Source organism: Musa acuminata, unplaced genomic scaffold (assembly GCF_036884655.1).
Source record: "Musa acuminata AAA Group cultivar baxijiao unplaced genomic scaffold, Cavendish_Baxijiao_AAA HiC_scaffold_1105, whole genome shotgun sequence".
NCBI lineage: Eukaryota > Viridiplantae > Streptophyta > Magnoliopsida > Zingiberales > Musaceae > Musa > Musa acuminata.
In genome coordinates, this window is record NW_027021318.1 from 53,604 (window position 1) to 69,327 (window position 15,724).

Below are 15,724 nucleotides of genomic sequence, written 5' to 3' on the forward strand. Positions count from 1 at the left end.
CAAACTATTTCCAATGCCCCAAAATTCCATTTCATGTATGTATCAAATATTTTCACCATTGCAAGTGAAACTGAGACTTGTATCAGAATACCTTAATCCACAAAAGACTTTTTATTTATACTTTTCTTTGTTTTAGCAAACTCATAACAGCTAAAGAAAAAAGTTCTAATTTTAAGCACATCACCCAAAAGGAAGAGAACAGGAATATGAATTGTAGGGCATGCAACAAATACCGATAGAAGAGGAATTACTTTTCTAATTCACTCATAAAGTCAATCTTGTATATGAATGAAACATCTTAGTCTGTAAAACTGGATTTTTCTCTGATACTAAAAGATTATGAGAAATTCTGAATAATTGGCAAGAATTTATTAAGATAAGCGATAAGGAGGAGATTTCCTCACATTGGCATTGATCTTGAATGACTGAAAGTTGTCTTATAGATGATCCCTCATATCTTATAGTATTTTGTCATAGCACAGGTACACCCAAGAATAATTTCCTGAAGCCTGCAACATATGACTGCACATTGATTACATCATTACACCTAAAAAGGAGGAAAACAGTTGTAGATGTCCAGAACCAAAATCTGTGCTTGTTGCAGCTACCAACACACCAATCTTGTTCAACATTATGAAGTGAACCAGATAAACCCCCGCATAGAGAATCCTGCAATGAACTTAGAGCACAAAAGCTCTTAGGATTGCATAATGGAGAACAGAAGGCACCAGCAGCATATTTTCACAAACAAAAACACAACTTAATTAGCTGAGAAACCAGATTAACTGGAGCATCAAGAAGCATTACTAGTGGTTTATGTGCCTCAACACATACAAGGAAAATGAATCTGATGCAAGAGTGGATGCAAAAACAGCCCCAAATTTTCCTAGATTGGCACAAGCGAAAATTATCAGTCCACTCAACTTGGTTAATTGAGCCATATGAAGGTGTAAATGAATTTTCATTTTGTCTAATTCTTTGTGTAACTTGTCTCATAATCAAATTGGTGCCTATGATTCATGAACACAGACAAAAAAACAAAGAAATACCAAGATGTGGTAGACCATACAGATCAGTAATTTTGTTTTAGTCCAACCTATTGTTATGAAGTGCACACCCCATGGACCTCCTCTCACAAACTATCAAACAGAGAGTCTGACTCCAGGAAGGAATCACTACTCTGGAAGAGGAAGGAACCCATGACTCCTTGTTGCTGTGGGATGGGTTCGGTGACCCTATTTCCAAACAGTAACAGGCTAATTAGCCTGCTTATTTGTTTGACAACCCTTCTGTTTTGTTCTTTTTATATTCTTTTGACAGAGTTATATTTGAGCACTATTAGCCTACATAAGCATAAAGTTATACACTTAAGGTATAAGATGTGTCCTCTATTCAATATAATGGACTAGCTTCTCATCATCTTTCTTCTTCTCTTTCTCTCTTCCTCACAGTTACATCTAATTTATAGTGTAGAGTGCTGAGAGTGATCTGAATTGTGAGGAAGAAATACTCTCAGCACCTCTTGGAGATCAAAGTAGAGTTTTAACCAAGTAACATTCATCTACAGAAGCTCAAACACAAATGATCACATACCGTTCAGGTTATAGCAGACCTTCCTCAGTCACATCTTGGTAGAATTTGCCGAGAATGAAAAGATCACCCACCATAAAGCAAATATAGTCATTGTTTCTTTATTCTTTGTGTAGTGTATATATACATATATACATTTGTCTTAGAGTTGGTAGTGATTCTCTTTTGAGACAAAGATAAGCTTACTTTAGAGGAAGAAATGAGCATTAAGAGACTTTTAGTTGGTACACCTGACTGATGTTTTTTGTAATAGCAGATTGGAGCTCTGTGATCAATGCCATGTCCATATCAACAGTGTTCAACTTCAACAATGGTGGCTCTTGCCAGTTTTATGAATGAAAGCAGCAAGTTCGAAGCTTGAAAGGCACATCAACCAACCACCACCCTAGTTTTTGCTTCTCTTATTCACCAGAAAGAGTCACTCCCCAAATTTGCATAGCTTTTAGGTCCATTTAGATTCCAAATGAAGCCTGCTCCCAACCAGCACACCAACCTTGAGATTTAAACTGGCATCAGGTATGTTTTCCACTAACAGCTGAGCTAACAATGCAAGATTAAAGGTGATGAAACCACTCAAAATGAGAGAGGTTGTGCCAGCCAACCCTTCTTATACCCTCACATTGCTTGGCTCTCATGCCATGTTCAACAAGATGGTTCCTGCTCTCTCTCCCTCCATACCAAAGCTCCACTACAGCTTGGAGTGGAATGTGATCCAGAAGAAGGTTGGCCCTCTGCTGTGGCTGCTGGTCATCTCCACCATCTTTATCCTCTTCATCATGCACTCCTCTTATACTCTCAGCATCAGTGCCAAAGGTGGCCTCAGCCAAAGCCCTCTCATGTCTGCTGCTAACAGCAGCGTGATACAACTGGTGCAGAGCCCCCCTGATTCAGAGCTCCTTTCTCCGAACCTCTCCGCACCACAGCCTGCTACTGCTGCTACCATTAGCAGGGTGACACCAGTTGTGGAAGGTCTCCATCCGAATACCAGTGGTAACTGCAGTGCACTACATTTCTCTCACTGCTCAGCCACTGATGTGTGATGAAACCTGAATCTTTTCCTTTCTTTGGTGCCGAAGGAATTGAAGAGCTCTGTGATATGACAAAGGGCAAGTGGGTGACAGAGCCACGAGCATCGATCTATACCAACGTGACATGCCCGACGCTGCCTGACATGAAGAACTGTGGGAAGTATGGGAAGGATCAGAGCTATTTGTATTGGAGATGGCAACCCGATAGTTGTGACGTACCGAGGTTTGATCCTGTGACATTCCTGAATCTAGTTAGAGGGAAGAAGATGGCCTTCATTGGTGACTCGCTAGCTCGCAATCAAATGGAATCCCTGCTGTGTCTCTTGTCTCAGGTAATTCATCTATTAGCTTTATAGGTAGAGAAGCAGAACAAGATAAGAACAGTTCATGCAAACCTGTTGCAGGCAGAGACTTCCAGGCAAGTCTTCAGGGATTCAGGCGACAAGTACGTGACATGGTACTTCCCCTCGCATGAGTTCACCCTCATGGCCATGTGTACGGAGTACTTTGTGGAAGCAAGGCCAAGAATCATAAACGGAACAGCTTCATCCTCATTTGAGCTTCACCTCGACAGGGTGACCATGAACTGGACGGAGAAACTTCCCGGCGTCGACTACGCCATCCTCTCCGGCGGCAACTGGTTCTTTCGAGGACTCCACTTGTACCGAGAAGGAGAGATCGTCGGGTGCGTCAACTGCTGGGGCCAAAACCTGACCGATTTCGGCGTCGCAGCTGCCATCAGAAGCGTCCTCAGAACAGCCCTCCAGTTCATAGCCACATGCAAGGAGTGCGAGGGGCTCGTCACCTTCTTGCGGACCTTCACGCCATCACACTTCGAGAATGGCTCCTGGTTCAGCGGAGGACAATGCAACAGGACTCAACCATTGGATGAGATCCAGATTAGTCTGAGCGACATCACCTGGGAGATAAGGAAGGTTCAGCTGGAGGAGATCGAAAGAGCGAGACGGCAAGAGGGGGAAGTGAACATCAAGTTCGAGGTGTTGGATGTCACCAAAGCGATGATGCTGAGGGCAGACGCACACCCCGGGAAGCACTGGACGACGAAGACGAAGGGGGGTGTTAACGACTGCTTGCATTGGTGCTTGCCCGGCCCTGTTGATCTGTGGAGCGATCTATTGCTCGCGACTCTCAAGAAGAATTCTCTATCTCATTAGTTGCATACTTGTATGTATCGTCTTCGCATGAGCATTTTATCATATGACTCATGTGCACTTTTCATAGTGTTAGTGCAGTCTTGAAGGCATGGAAATCTCACCGTCCGTAGCAATGGACACGAATCTTAAAAGCGCCACGCGTCCTTTTCTCCTTGAAGCATGCGAGAGATTAATTTCTACTATACAGAGGTCACGGATGACGTTGGAGGAACGGGCGAGATCCGATCCGACTGCCACTGGTGAAGCATCGATTCGGATTCGGATTCGGATTCGGATTCGAGTTTGATCCAATTAGGATTAGCTAAAATCGACGACAGGCTTAACGTATATGTAACGGATCGGGTTATAGTATTGATCGGGTTATCGGAGGACGAAAGCTTCGTCTCTTTCCCTAGCAGGTAGGTGGTCGAAACGAAAGGCAAGAAATATTAGTGCAACGAGCGGCTCCGGTGAACCCTTTATAGTAAGCTTTCCTGCGAAGAGTGCCTGCATAGGGTTTCTATTCGAGATCGAGAGAGACGGGTACGTCATCAATTCCTCACCACCAGAATGGAGAAGATGGGCGCCGCCGACGCACAGATCGAGGATCTCTTCGTCAGCAAGAAGCCCATCAAGAACCCTCTCGTCCCCATCGGTAAATCGCTCGTCTGTTTCCTTCCCCCGGTAGTTCCTCTTTTGCGAAAAAGGAATCTAATTTGACTGCCCACGCGAATTACTCGATGGGAAAAATTAGATTTTGTCGGTTTTGGTGGGTTTCCTGTCTCATTTATTTTTCTACTGGGAGATTAAAGAACCTCAAGGACTGGATTTGGGGGAAATTTCTGGTTTTGATTATGGATTCTATGGAGCGGTGAAGAGTTATTGGTGCATCAATCAAAACGTTAGGGTTCTCCATCACGATGGGTTGAATTGATAAGTTGATGTGTCGGCCTAGTCTTGCATTAGTTTTGGTTTTATATTTTCTTTTTGGTTCAAAATACCATTATATTGCCAATGTAGTTGTCTTTAATAATGGAGATAGCTGAATAAGGCCCTCTAAGAATATCTTTGGTCTTCGTATTAGACTGTTTTGTTTAGTAGGCGCAGTTATATGTAATTAATTATGTTGAGATGGGTAGTCAGTTTGTGTTGTACTATGTGCAATAGGTCTTCTTGGAGAACATGTTCCTTATCTTGAATCACCATAGTAAGTGAAATCTGTGTATCTGGTTGAGCTTTTAAAGAATGTTTCATCTGGTTTACGGTTTATTTGATGTCGTGCAATGTTTGCTTCTCATTATTTTATAATTAATGCCACTAGAAGGATAAGTAAAATTAGTTTTCCTTATGGTTATATTAAATTTTACAGAAGTAGTTTGTTCTTGAATAATGTAGCTCGAATGATTTTGAAGTAGTTGTGCAGAAGTTTAGAAATCTGTCACAGCAAGAGTTTACTAGCGCTTGTCATATGGTCGATAATGGGATGTTCTAGTCTTGAAATTGATTGTTATCATCAGAATCTTTTAGGACATGCATTATACATGTCTTTGACCTATAACCAAAGGCAGAAAAAAAAAATAAAAAAGTCCAGATGGTTATTTTCATCTCTTTTCTTAACCACCAATTTATTATGGGCCAGGATAAACTAGATCAGGCCACAGCTAGCCAGGTCATCTAAGAAGTTGGGACTTTGTCCAATCCGTCCAATCCTAGTCTCAAATGCTATCAGGCTGATCCAATCCCTTGATTCTTGTTTTTTGGGTTTTTTGTATATTCTTTAAAGGTTCAACTGTTGCAGATGCTAATTTGTGCGTAAATTTAATCAAGCAGAAATAAAGTTAGTTTTGGCTGATTTGCACGAGTGGTTCTTATTTTTAGCTGATCTTTGATTCGGAGGCTTCAAGTTAGTTTGAGGTCTAAATTCTCTCGAACTGTTTTAAACTCTCTTTCTATATATACACAGAGAAGGATGAGGGAGCAGGAGATGAAGGATGAGAGGAGATGAAGGAGCAGATGAGATGAACTATAATACACATAAAAGCATTTGTGGCCTCGATATTTTCCTTTCAAATTAATGAGGGAATACTTGGATAGGAAATCAGCACCATCAAATATAATCTGGTTGCTTTTACAATATTTTTCCAGTGCATTTATTAGATGACCTGATCCATCGTAAGCATCATTGGTGCGCAGCCAGCTGGGTATCAATAAGAGTGTTTTGTTGACTATAATGTGTAGCAATATTCTGACATCTTATTTGGATTGAACTAGAATATGTTGTGACTTAAACTGGATGTTTTAGCATATGTGAATTAAGTGATACGTTAGATAGCCCTGTCGGGTTCCTTAGTTTGCTTGATGATACACTTTTTCCTGAATGGTGGTATGATGATACCAGGAGACGAAAATTAGTATTGTTTTTCTGAGCAAAGTTTTGGATCAGAAGTACATTCCGTTGGTTTCTTAGACCCTAAGTTTGAACCATTATTAAGTTGTTTAGTCTGCATAAAGTATTTCTTGGTGTAATTTTGTCAATGGTTATGCTTGTGATGGCTCCACATGTCAGTTTCTCTGTTGTGGTTGTCCCTACTCCGCTGTAGAAGTTGAGTTGCCTACTCATTTCTGCCAACAATGATACATAAACTTTAAATAACATTATTGTTATCATTTTTTCTTTAAATTTAAATTGATTGAAGAAATTTTCAGGTGCACTTATGACTGCCGGTGTGCTTACGGCAGGTCTAGTTAGCTTCAGGCAAGGAAATTCTCAGCTGGGACAGAAGCTGATGAGGGCACGAGTTGTATTTCAAGGTGCAACAGTTGCATTGATGGTTGGCAGTGCTTACTACTATGGTGAGACCTTTAGGGGTTCTAAGAACAAAAATTAAATGATATAAAGATGGCTTGCAGTCATCTTTCATCTATGACTGAGTTTTTATTGGCATCAAAATAATTTATTACACGTTTTCTTTCACTTGGGAAAAGAGTGGTAGCTGACCAAATCTTCTGGAAAATATAGTGGCAATGAAATAATGCGCCAGTACTTTCGTGTTTGTATTATTTACACAATTGTATCAGAATGTATTATGTAATCATGTGATGGATCCATGTATGACATGAACATTTGGAAACATATTGGTTATAAATGGACACTTTGAGTCAAATATCAGGAATTACCATTGCAAGTAGGATTAAGGATGGATCTCAAACAAGGATATGAAGATGGAAGCAGGGTAGTCATATTATTTTTAGTTAAATAAGGTTTGGCAAGGGAATTCAATAGATGATAACCATACTGTCATGGCTGTCATGCAAGACTCCATATTAGGATGAACTTTGAAGAAATTTAGAACTTAGTGATACCTAATGGTAGTTGACCTCAAAAACCAAACTATCAGGAAATCTGCTTCAATGCAACAGAAAACTGCAGGAATTTAGAAGTGGGAAGAGAATTATTGTGTGTTTATGGCTTTTTAGACATGTTTCGAAAAGAAAGATTAGACAAATGAAGTGGTGACTAAGGATGACTAACCAAATTGGATCATGCAGCTTCTTCTTCAATGAATCTATCTCTACCACACCTTAGGCACGTTAAACTTTGCTTTTGTCAAGCTAGGGTTTGAAAGAAGAAGAAGAAGAAGAAGAAGAAGAAGAAGCCCTTAAAAAAATATACATGCTACTATCAAGCAAACACTTTTCTTCGAAAAATGGGAAAAATGAAAGCTGAAGACATTTTCTGATAAAATCGGTAAAAAGGGAATGCAAAAACATCTGTTAGTGGATAAGTAGTCTATAAATCCAACCCATACAAATCAAGCCATTTCAATGATCAAAGATGGAGGTATATGAATTCCTTTATTACCAAAGTATTTATGTGAAGATGGATTCTGCAATTTTGCTGCTTCCACATGCATGAAAAGTCTCCAGCTTGAGATCTTCAAGATGAGATCCACCGCTATGGAGAAGGGTTAGTAACAATGGCACACTGTCCATTTCCCAGTCCTTAATTCTTCTGATATATCCATCTGTTCAAGTGACAGTTTGGCAGGAAGAGTTGCAGCAGATCAAAGCCACAAGTGGGTGTTCGAGGAGCTCCAAGATCATGAGATCAATGCTTTGCTTAGGTGGAGCAACCTTGTTGATGATTCTGTGAGTGTGCCTCCGCCCACATGATCTATGTCTCTTCACGGTGCAAGCTTCTTTTTGGTGTGTCGAATTCCTCTCTCTCTCTCTCTCTCTTTCTTCCACAAAGCCTTGTGCTAATCCCTTCTCAGCCATACAGACTATAGCTTTTGATATTGGTTTCAATCTTTTGTCATCATGTTGCGTAGCAAACTTAATAATCCATCATCGAGCATATAGTTCTCACAGGATGTCCCAATTTAATTCTGATATCTTAATAATTAAAAACATAAATCTAATGTAATAGTTCATGAGTATACCTTTCTGCTCATGACAGTTGATTAAGATGGAACTGAGAGAAATCGTGATGCCATTTCTGAGTTGTGTCAACCTTTTCTATTCTTCTTCTTCTTCTTCCTCCTCCTGTGTATCTATAGGATGGTCTATCCTTCAAAGTAAATAACCCTTGTCCCACCTTGTTCTTCTTCATCAATTGATACTTGATTGAGAATTTTCTATCAAGAAACAACATTGTCACAGTATTGTAATTATGACTCTGTATCAATGTATTTTGAACCAGCATAGTGATCTTGACATTTTAAGATTGAGAAAGAGAATGTTCTTAATGCTCAGATTTTTTATGGCAGGCATATTACTTTTACTACATAAGGGTTGTCTGAGCTCCAAAGTTGGCAGTAATGGATGCTATCCTACATTTGGCAGCTAGTGCTGGTCCAAAGATGTTAAGCTTTCGGCTGTGGTGATGTTACAGAGAACCAAACCTCTTCTCAGGTCCAAAGCATTCGTCTCTTCATTCTTCTCATCAAAACTTTGGGAAAAACTTAGAACCTGCTGTGCAACAGACAATAAAACACATCCTTATCCTCCAAGTATGCATCTTATTATTCAACTGGAATGATGACATTAATTTTCTCCATCTCTCTAATTCCTTTACCCTCAAGACAAAGTATGGAATGACATGTTGTCATTGACAAAGTAGCATCATTGCATATGATTTCAATTCTCTGCCTGTCCTACTTGTATCTTCTAATGGTTCATTTAATATCGACTACTTGAATCTATAATTCCTTGAAATGGTTTGACATTGCCTTTATTATATGCCAACAGCTTTGTTTTCTTAGTCTTTCATTCATCTTCTTCCTTCATATAAAATTTGCAGATACAGCACACAGTAATATATAGTGAGAGAAGTACAAGACAGACCTCTTCAAGAAAATCTATAGCACATGAAGAATACTCAATAGAGAGAGAAGATGCAATTGACATGAACCAGCAAACTATCCACAAGTCATTCAATCATCAACTACACTGAAAACTTTCACATCACCAAAGCAACTGAAACAAGTTTTCGTATCATATTACCTTAACTCTACTAGTAAGAGAAGCAACAAGACCAAGTGTAACATAGAAGATACATGTGTGTCCATGCACATCTCATGGTAGGCACAACTTGGAAAGAGCCCTCAAGACATGCACTCGCAACCTCAGCTGGAGTATGTAGTCGGCGGTGCGCGAGAAGAGTTGCTCCGGCTGCAACCGCCGGCCGCCGGGCACGATACCTTGGAGCGTCCTCACCTTTCTCTGCACCGACGCGCGGGAAGCGCTCCGCCCTTTCCTTTGATGTCTCGTGCCGGAGATCCCGTGGCGCTTCGATCCATTCCTACGCCTCTTTGCCTTCTCTAATAGCCATGGCCTCTCCATTAGGAAAAAGACGACGGAGAGCAGCGTGAGGCGGAAGCCGAGATCAATGGAAAGAAGGATGAGACTGTAAACGAGGCGGAGGAGGAGGATATATAGATAAGCGAGGAGGAGTGACTGCGAAAAGCCATGCGAGCCACCTCGGGGGGTGGGGGGCCCGGTGGACAATGCTAAAGCATGGCGGCATTTTGTCGTCTAGCTGGAGGCGGGCCACGTCATGTCTTGCCCACGTGTCTGACAGCTCTGACACGTGGGACAGAGGGGGTGTAACATTCGATTCCCCTCATCAATAGGGTTTACGTGAGGATGTTTCCTACAGTACTGCATGCATGGGTGTCATCGTAATCCACCACGAAGAATCTGTAACTTGTTCCTCTAAGAAGAAGTAAGGGATAGAGAGTTCATCTTTGTTTCTGTAACAATCCATGTTTTTGATCTTTGCAACCATACAAACTCGTAGTATTCAACTTAAAGATTCTTTGCATGCAACTGCGAGAAGCTACACGAAATAAGTTGGCTGCTGACTTTGAGCACATGAAATTGACTTGTGCCCAATAGCAAAGTCTACCACCTATCACAAAAAGAATCTCAAAAGTCCAACTATGATCATGTCTGTCCTCGTTGATTCAACCCGTGGCATGTTTCTCATGGCAAAACATCTTAGGTGGCCACTAAACACAGCTCTCTTGCCTGAGCACAAACACCATGTTCGGCACCCCCTTGTGTTGCAGAAGATGGTGCAAAGCTACAAGTCTCATAATGAGACCTAAACCAATCAACATGCGTCAACTCTAAATGATCAGCAGTGTGAGGGGGACCATTAGGGGAGGAACATGGGAAGCTTAACTCGAGAAGAAGAGGATTAGGAAGTAAACAAAAGAGGCTTGTTGTGTCGTGAGGGACGTGTTGTTGGCTTTTAGTCTTAGCGGTGGGGGGGATTAGATTAGAACTGGGACTGCTTGCTTGCACATGGAAGCACATGACAAGTCTCTCCTCCTTCCATGTCCATTTCTCAGTTCCCGGTTGACAAGGGTGGCTTGTGGTGGGTGCCACGCTACACGAAAAGCTCAGAGTTATTCCCCCTTCTTCTCTCTCTTGATGGACCGAAGGTTTAGGTATTGAGCTACATTTACCATCGTTTCATGTCTCGTATGGGGTACCATTGCTTGAAAGATCAAGAGAGGGGAGATAGAGGGGTTTGATCTTTCCATGTGTGATAACTGTGCAACACAGTTGCAACTTCGTGCTCTCACATGCTCTCTCTCTCTCTCTCTTTCATGATGGCATGCTTTCTCTGAGCAGTATGAAAACCAGATCAGCACCTAATCATAGCACACATGCATGGTGGAAGAACATTTTGCTCTCATCACAAGCATGATGAAGGCTTTGCTTCTCCCCAAGCAAACTTTGGAGAGAAGTTAGTAGCTTTCCTATTCAATTGAGTTAGAGCTAGTAGTACCTGGTTTCTGTTGTTGCTTGGAAGTTGTCATAACCATGAGTGAGAGAGAGAGAGAGAGAGAGAGAGAGAGAGAGAGAGAGAGAGAGAGAGAAGAACCCTAGCTGTGGCACCATTGCACTTTGTTTAGTCCAAGTCTACAAGTTGCTTGGACAGCAATCTATTAGCAGTGGAGATGGTGTACAGTTTACAGTCCATTAGGTTTAGGCTGTTCATGGGGCAGAAGGGTTCTAAGGTGCATGTGCTCCTGGGCTAAACCTGGTGGGTGCAGATAATGATGCAGCACTCAGGGAAAGTTAATCATGTGGGAAGTTTCCATGAGAGAGAGAGAGAGAGAGAGAGAGAGAGAGAGAGAGAGAGAGAGAGAGAGAGAGAGAGAGAGAGATCATATGGCTGTGGGTCTGAAACCCAGAGATGATAAGAGACACCACTCACAAGATGGGGACACTAGTTGAGTTGGATGGCATGTAGAAGGTCTCAATTGGTGGACTTAAATCATCCACTTATTCTAAGAAGAAGAAGATGATGAAGAAGAAGAAGAAGAAAGCATGGGTTGGGCTGACCAAAGCTTTCTTGACCCAAACTACCATTATCCTTATGTCCAAACTCACAACTCATGATCTTCTAATTCTATTTCTGTTTCTTATAAACTTAACTGTGACCAATTGGAGCAAATTCCGAATTAGTTCGAAATTTTCTTTAGAAATTCTTTGATCTTTGATTATTCCTATCAGAAATAAGTTGTTCCTTTCCAAAACCTGATCATGTTACAATTTGTATCTCTTGCTTGCACTATATTTCATTTTTCACATCATAGATATATATATAAGATTATGCAAGGATCATAATCTAAGAATGATTTCCATAATAAGACCACCACAGAATTAAGAGAGAGCATTTCTTTAGCAAACTATTCCTTGCACAAAAAGAGATCCCCTCACTGCCTGAATACTCTTGCAGTGCTTGTCTTTTCAGGTTCATTCTGCAGCAAAGATGTCTCGGCTTCTATCAGCAATTTAGCACGCAACCTTATAATGGACAAATTCTTCCACATCTATTTTCTGGTTGTTAATAACCTGTGTGTCAGATTTTTCTTTTTCTGGGGAGATCCATCAGACAAGGAATTCATAGTCTGACATCTTTAAGGTACTTGTGCAGTACAATCTTAATGCATTTATACAGATATTTCACTCTCATGACCAAAAGAAAAGGTAGATGTTCTGCATCCTCTTCCTGTTCATGTTCAGATGCATGATGATGCACACATTACAGTCTAACTAGAAACCACTACATCAGGTTACTTTCCATTCAGTGTGGCCTGATCACCTTCTTCCATGCTTGGACTAAACTTGGGTCACATGATTCAAAGCTTGCTTCCAAGTAATGCTGCAGTAGGGTGCAGAAGCTGCAAACAGAGCTCAAAGCAATCCAATGGAGAAGCAACCTCTGTACTTTAAGCCACAGATCCTGTTTTCTAGAGGAAGTTTACTGGATGCCCATAATGAGCCCAAATCCAACTCCCATCTGCTGAAGCAAACAAATGGAATGTGACAGAATTTGATCTCCAATTGGAGTTACAGCAATGATCTAGAGAGTTGGGTTATGGAGACTGGAGAAAGTTTCAGCAAAATTCCACCTTGGGCTTTGGAGTGCAGATTACTTGTAATAGCACAAAAGGGTGCAGGGAAGTTAACAATGGAACCAGAGAGCAAAACACCAAACCCACCAAATCAAAGTATGTCCACACTTGCAAGTGGAGGACACACCCCACACAGGAGGCAAGCCACCAGTACAACAAGCTGCTCTCTTTCCTTTCCCTTCCCCATGTATTTTCTTGGTGTCCAAGTGGGCCAAATGGGAGTAACATTTGTTACTTCTCTTTGCTACTGGTACAGCTGAAGAAGACATGGGGATGGGATTGGGTGGATCTGTAGTTTTGTGTGGTGTCCTCCTTCCTTGTTTGATCTTGTTCTTGATCCCTCTTCTTGTCTGGTAATTTCCTGGTTTAAGGGAAAAAGACGGCCTTGATGGTTTCCCTTCCTGCTGCTTCTTCCTCCTCCTCCTTCTTATCCTTCTCTGGGTGCATGTGATCTGGACTTGGTTTGGAACCAGGAAAGCTTCCTTCTTTTGGCCAAGCTACCTCCTTTTCGTGACCTAGAGTCCCAGATTTGCTGTGAAGCTCCAAGTTTGCTCGCCGCTCCGTCAGATGACTCGCGGGTCTGCTCCGAGTCCATGAGGAAGGAGATGGTTGCCACACCTTACCAGTCCTCCGGGCCTCACTGGCTTCTTACCCAGGTCAAGAACAGGGGTGGAGCTTCCTCATCTCACCATTCCCCTCGTCTTGGTGCCTTGAGCCGGGACTCCATCCCGTTCCAGCCATCTCCAACAGCAACAGCTGCAGCAGCAGCAGCATCCTCCCCAACCAGCAGGATAAGCCCCGCAGTCCTCTTCACCATTGTCATCCTTGCGGCCCTCTTCTTCATCTCTGGCCTCCTCCACCTCTTGGTCAGGTTTCTCCTCAGGAAGCGGCCGCCGTCCTCCTCCATCTCCTCCTCCCCCCACTCCAACGCCCACGCCCGCCGCCGCCGCAACGCCGACCTCCCGGGCCCCGGCACGCTCCAGCGCCAGCTCCAGCAGCTGTTCCACCTCCACGACTCGGGCCTCGACCAGGCCTTCATCGACGCGCTGCCGCTCTTCCTCTACAAGGAGATCCTTGGCTCCAAAGAGCCGTTCGACTGCGCCGTCTGCCTATGTGAATTCGCCCCCGACGACAAGCTCCGGCTGCTGCCCGTCTGCGGCCATGCTTTTCACCTCGGCTGCATCGACACATGGCTGCTCTCCAACTCCACCTGCCCGCTCTGCCGGGGAGCCATATTCGTGCAGGGGCTGGCCATCGAGAATCCCATGTATGGGTTCGACGATTACAGGGAGGAGGATGAGGAGGAATTCTCCGGGGACCAGGAAGCGGAAACCGATGAGCGAATGTTCTCTGTCAAGCTTGGGAAGTTCAAGAAGCTGAGCACTGGAGCCAGTGACGGTGCTGTCGACGATGGCAGCAGCATGGGTGAGAGTAAAGTAACCAGAGAGATAGGGGAGACTAGCAGTAGCAACTTGGATGCCAGGAGGTGCTTCTCCATGGGCTCTTATCAGTATGTGGTGTCTGATGCCAGTCTCCAGGTGGCTTTTACAGGTTCCACCATGAACGGCGATGGCAGGGGAAGAAGGGTCAATGCTATGAGCAGAGATGAGAGCTTTTCTGTGTCCAAGATCTGGCAGTGGTCTGATAAGAAGGGGAAGTTCCCAGTGTGTTCAGATTCTGCTCCTTTGGATGGGCACTTGCCATGGATCAGGCCAAGCTTGGAGGATGCATGAACCATGGCTGTCCTGTGATAAATCCTGTCCTCCTTTAATGATGGCTTCTCAGAACTCCATCTTTCTTTTGCTTCTCTTCCATTTCATCTACTTCAACTCTTTTATATTCTTTTAACATGCAGTGAAGAGGTATATGATGCTAACCTTATGTTGTAGTGATGCAGATATCTTGTGTTATTCAAGCTTAAATTCTTCTACTGTTCCATTTCTTGAAGGCTTAAGAAACACATCTAATTGTCAAGCCTGCAGAGAACATCTGAAGCTACTGTAGCTTCAGAACTGTGCTCAGCTTCCATAGACGTTAGATAGTCACAAACCTCGGTTTAGGATGCTTCTCTGGTCAAGTAGCATCTCCTGCAATCAATGTCTTCTAGTAGATGGGCAATTATGCTCCTGTTTTTGTTGTCTCTCCTTTCCCATAGGATGATGGAGAATCCCAAGGACTTGGCCATGGATTCAGTTGATGGATGTTCCTTATCTAAAGAGATTGTGTTAGTTCTGCCATTGCTGTAGGTTTCTTGGATTTTTGTCTTCAGTAGTTGTCCTGTCAATTAACCCAGAGGGTCTGTCGAAGACACTAAATCCAACAACTCATTCCAATGATCTTTGGGGATGTATATAGGATGATCATTGAGTCAATACACTATTTATATAGATATAGATATATGTTTTGATCGTTCTAAAGCAAAAAAAAAAATCTAACTGGAAGCTTGAAGACCGATGTTTCGTGCTATTATTTCTACCGAAAAATAAGATTTCGCTATTGATCGTGCCTGACATCTGAAGAATAACATGTGTTTATGCTTTTAAAGATAAAGTTTCATACTCCATTTTGGACATACTGCCATGATCAAATCTGAATTACTTCAAGTAGGTCTTCAGGGCTTCAGACTGTTTCTTCTACAGTAAATGTTGCTTTGCATTTAACCAAAGCCTTCAACATCATCTCGATTATACACTCTCATTATATATGAATAAGTTTGTGTTTGTGCTTTGATGTAACTTTTAAGACTTCTTGTAGTGGTAATGATCTTTTAGAAGTCAGATGGAGTACAGTTGAAGGGATTCTCATGCTGAAAGATTTGGAATGTCAACATCTCTGAAGGGTATTTTGTTCTGAACCCATATATTTCACCTTTTATCTTGTCACTCTTGAATCTTACAACTGACAATCTATTTACTGTGACTGTTTCAGCAAAGAATTTAATGGGGCAGCAACAAACAAACAAAATCAATTTAATTGGATATTCAAGCTAATGCATGCAAACAATCAATGAATGACT

The 15,724-nt window shown here is 42.3% G+C and overlaps 2 protein-coding genes and 1 long non-coding RNA gene across 3 annotated transcripts; all 3 read left to right on the forward strand.

Annotated features, from left to right (window-relative positions):
• The first annotated feature begins 1,776 nt into the window (after nucleotides 1-1,776).
• LOC103992944 (xyloglucan O-acetyltransferase 3-like) lies at nucleotides 1,777-3,875 on the forward strand. The gene is made up of 3 exons (XM_065178115.1): nucleotides 1,777-2,580; nucleotides 2,667-2,950; nucleotides 3,023-3,875. Exons 1-3 carry the CDS (start codon nucleotides 2,154-2,156, stop codon nucleotides 3,791-3,793), a joined length of 1,482 nt encoding a protein of 493 aa, XP_065034187.1. The 5' UTR covers nucleotides 1,777-2,153; the 3' UTR covers nucleotides 3,794-3,875.
• Nucleotides 3,876-4,029: 154 nt separating this feature from the next.
• LOC135666529 (uncharacterized) lies at nucleotides 4,030-6,746 on the forward strand. Its single transcript, XR_010509803.1, has 2 exons — nucleotides 4,030-4,427; nucleotides 6,512-6,746. It is a non-coding gene; the product is annotated as an uncharacterized LOC135666529 (long non-coding RNA).
• Nucleotides 6,747-12,429: 5,683 nt separating this feature from the next.
• LOC135666528 (RING-H2 finger protein ATL47-like) lies at nucleotides 12,430-14,638 on the forward strand. Its single transcript, XM_065178118.1, has one exon. It carries the CDS (start codon nucleotides 13,302-13,304, stop codon nucleotides 14,439-14,441), a length of 1,140 nt encoding a protein of 379 aa, XP_065034190.1. The 5' UTR covers nucleotides 12,430-13,301; the 3' UTR covers nucleotides 14,442-14,638.
• The last annotated feature ends 1,086 nt before the right edge of the window (nucleotides 14,639-15,724 follow it).

Coding starts and splice junctions, on each gene's coding strand:
- LOC103992944 (XM_065178115.1), top strand. CDS start 2,154: ATGAAACCACTCAAAATGAGAGAGGTTGTGCCAGCCAACCCTTCTTAT. Junction 2,581..2,666: donor TCTCCATCCGAATACCAGTG/GTAACTGCAGTG, acceptor TTGGTGCCGAAG/GAATTGAAGAGCTCTGTGAT. Junction 2,951..3,022: donor TGCTGTGTCTCTTGTCTCAG/GTAATTCATCTA, acceptor AACCTGTTGCAG/GCAGAGACTTCCAGGCAAGT.
- LOC135666528 (XM_065178118.1), top strand. CDS start 13,302: ATGAGGAAGGAGATGGTTGCCACACCTTACCAGTCCTCCGGGCCTCAC.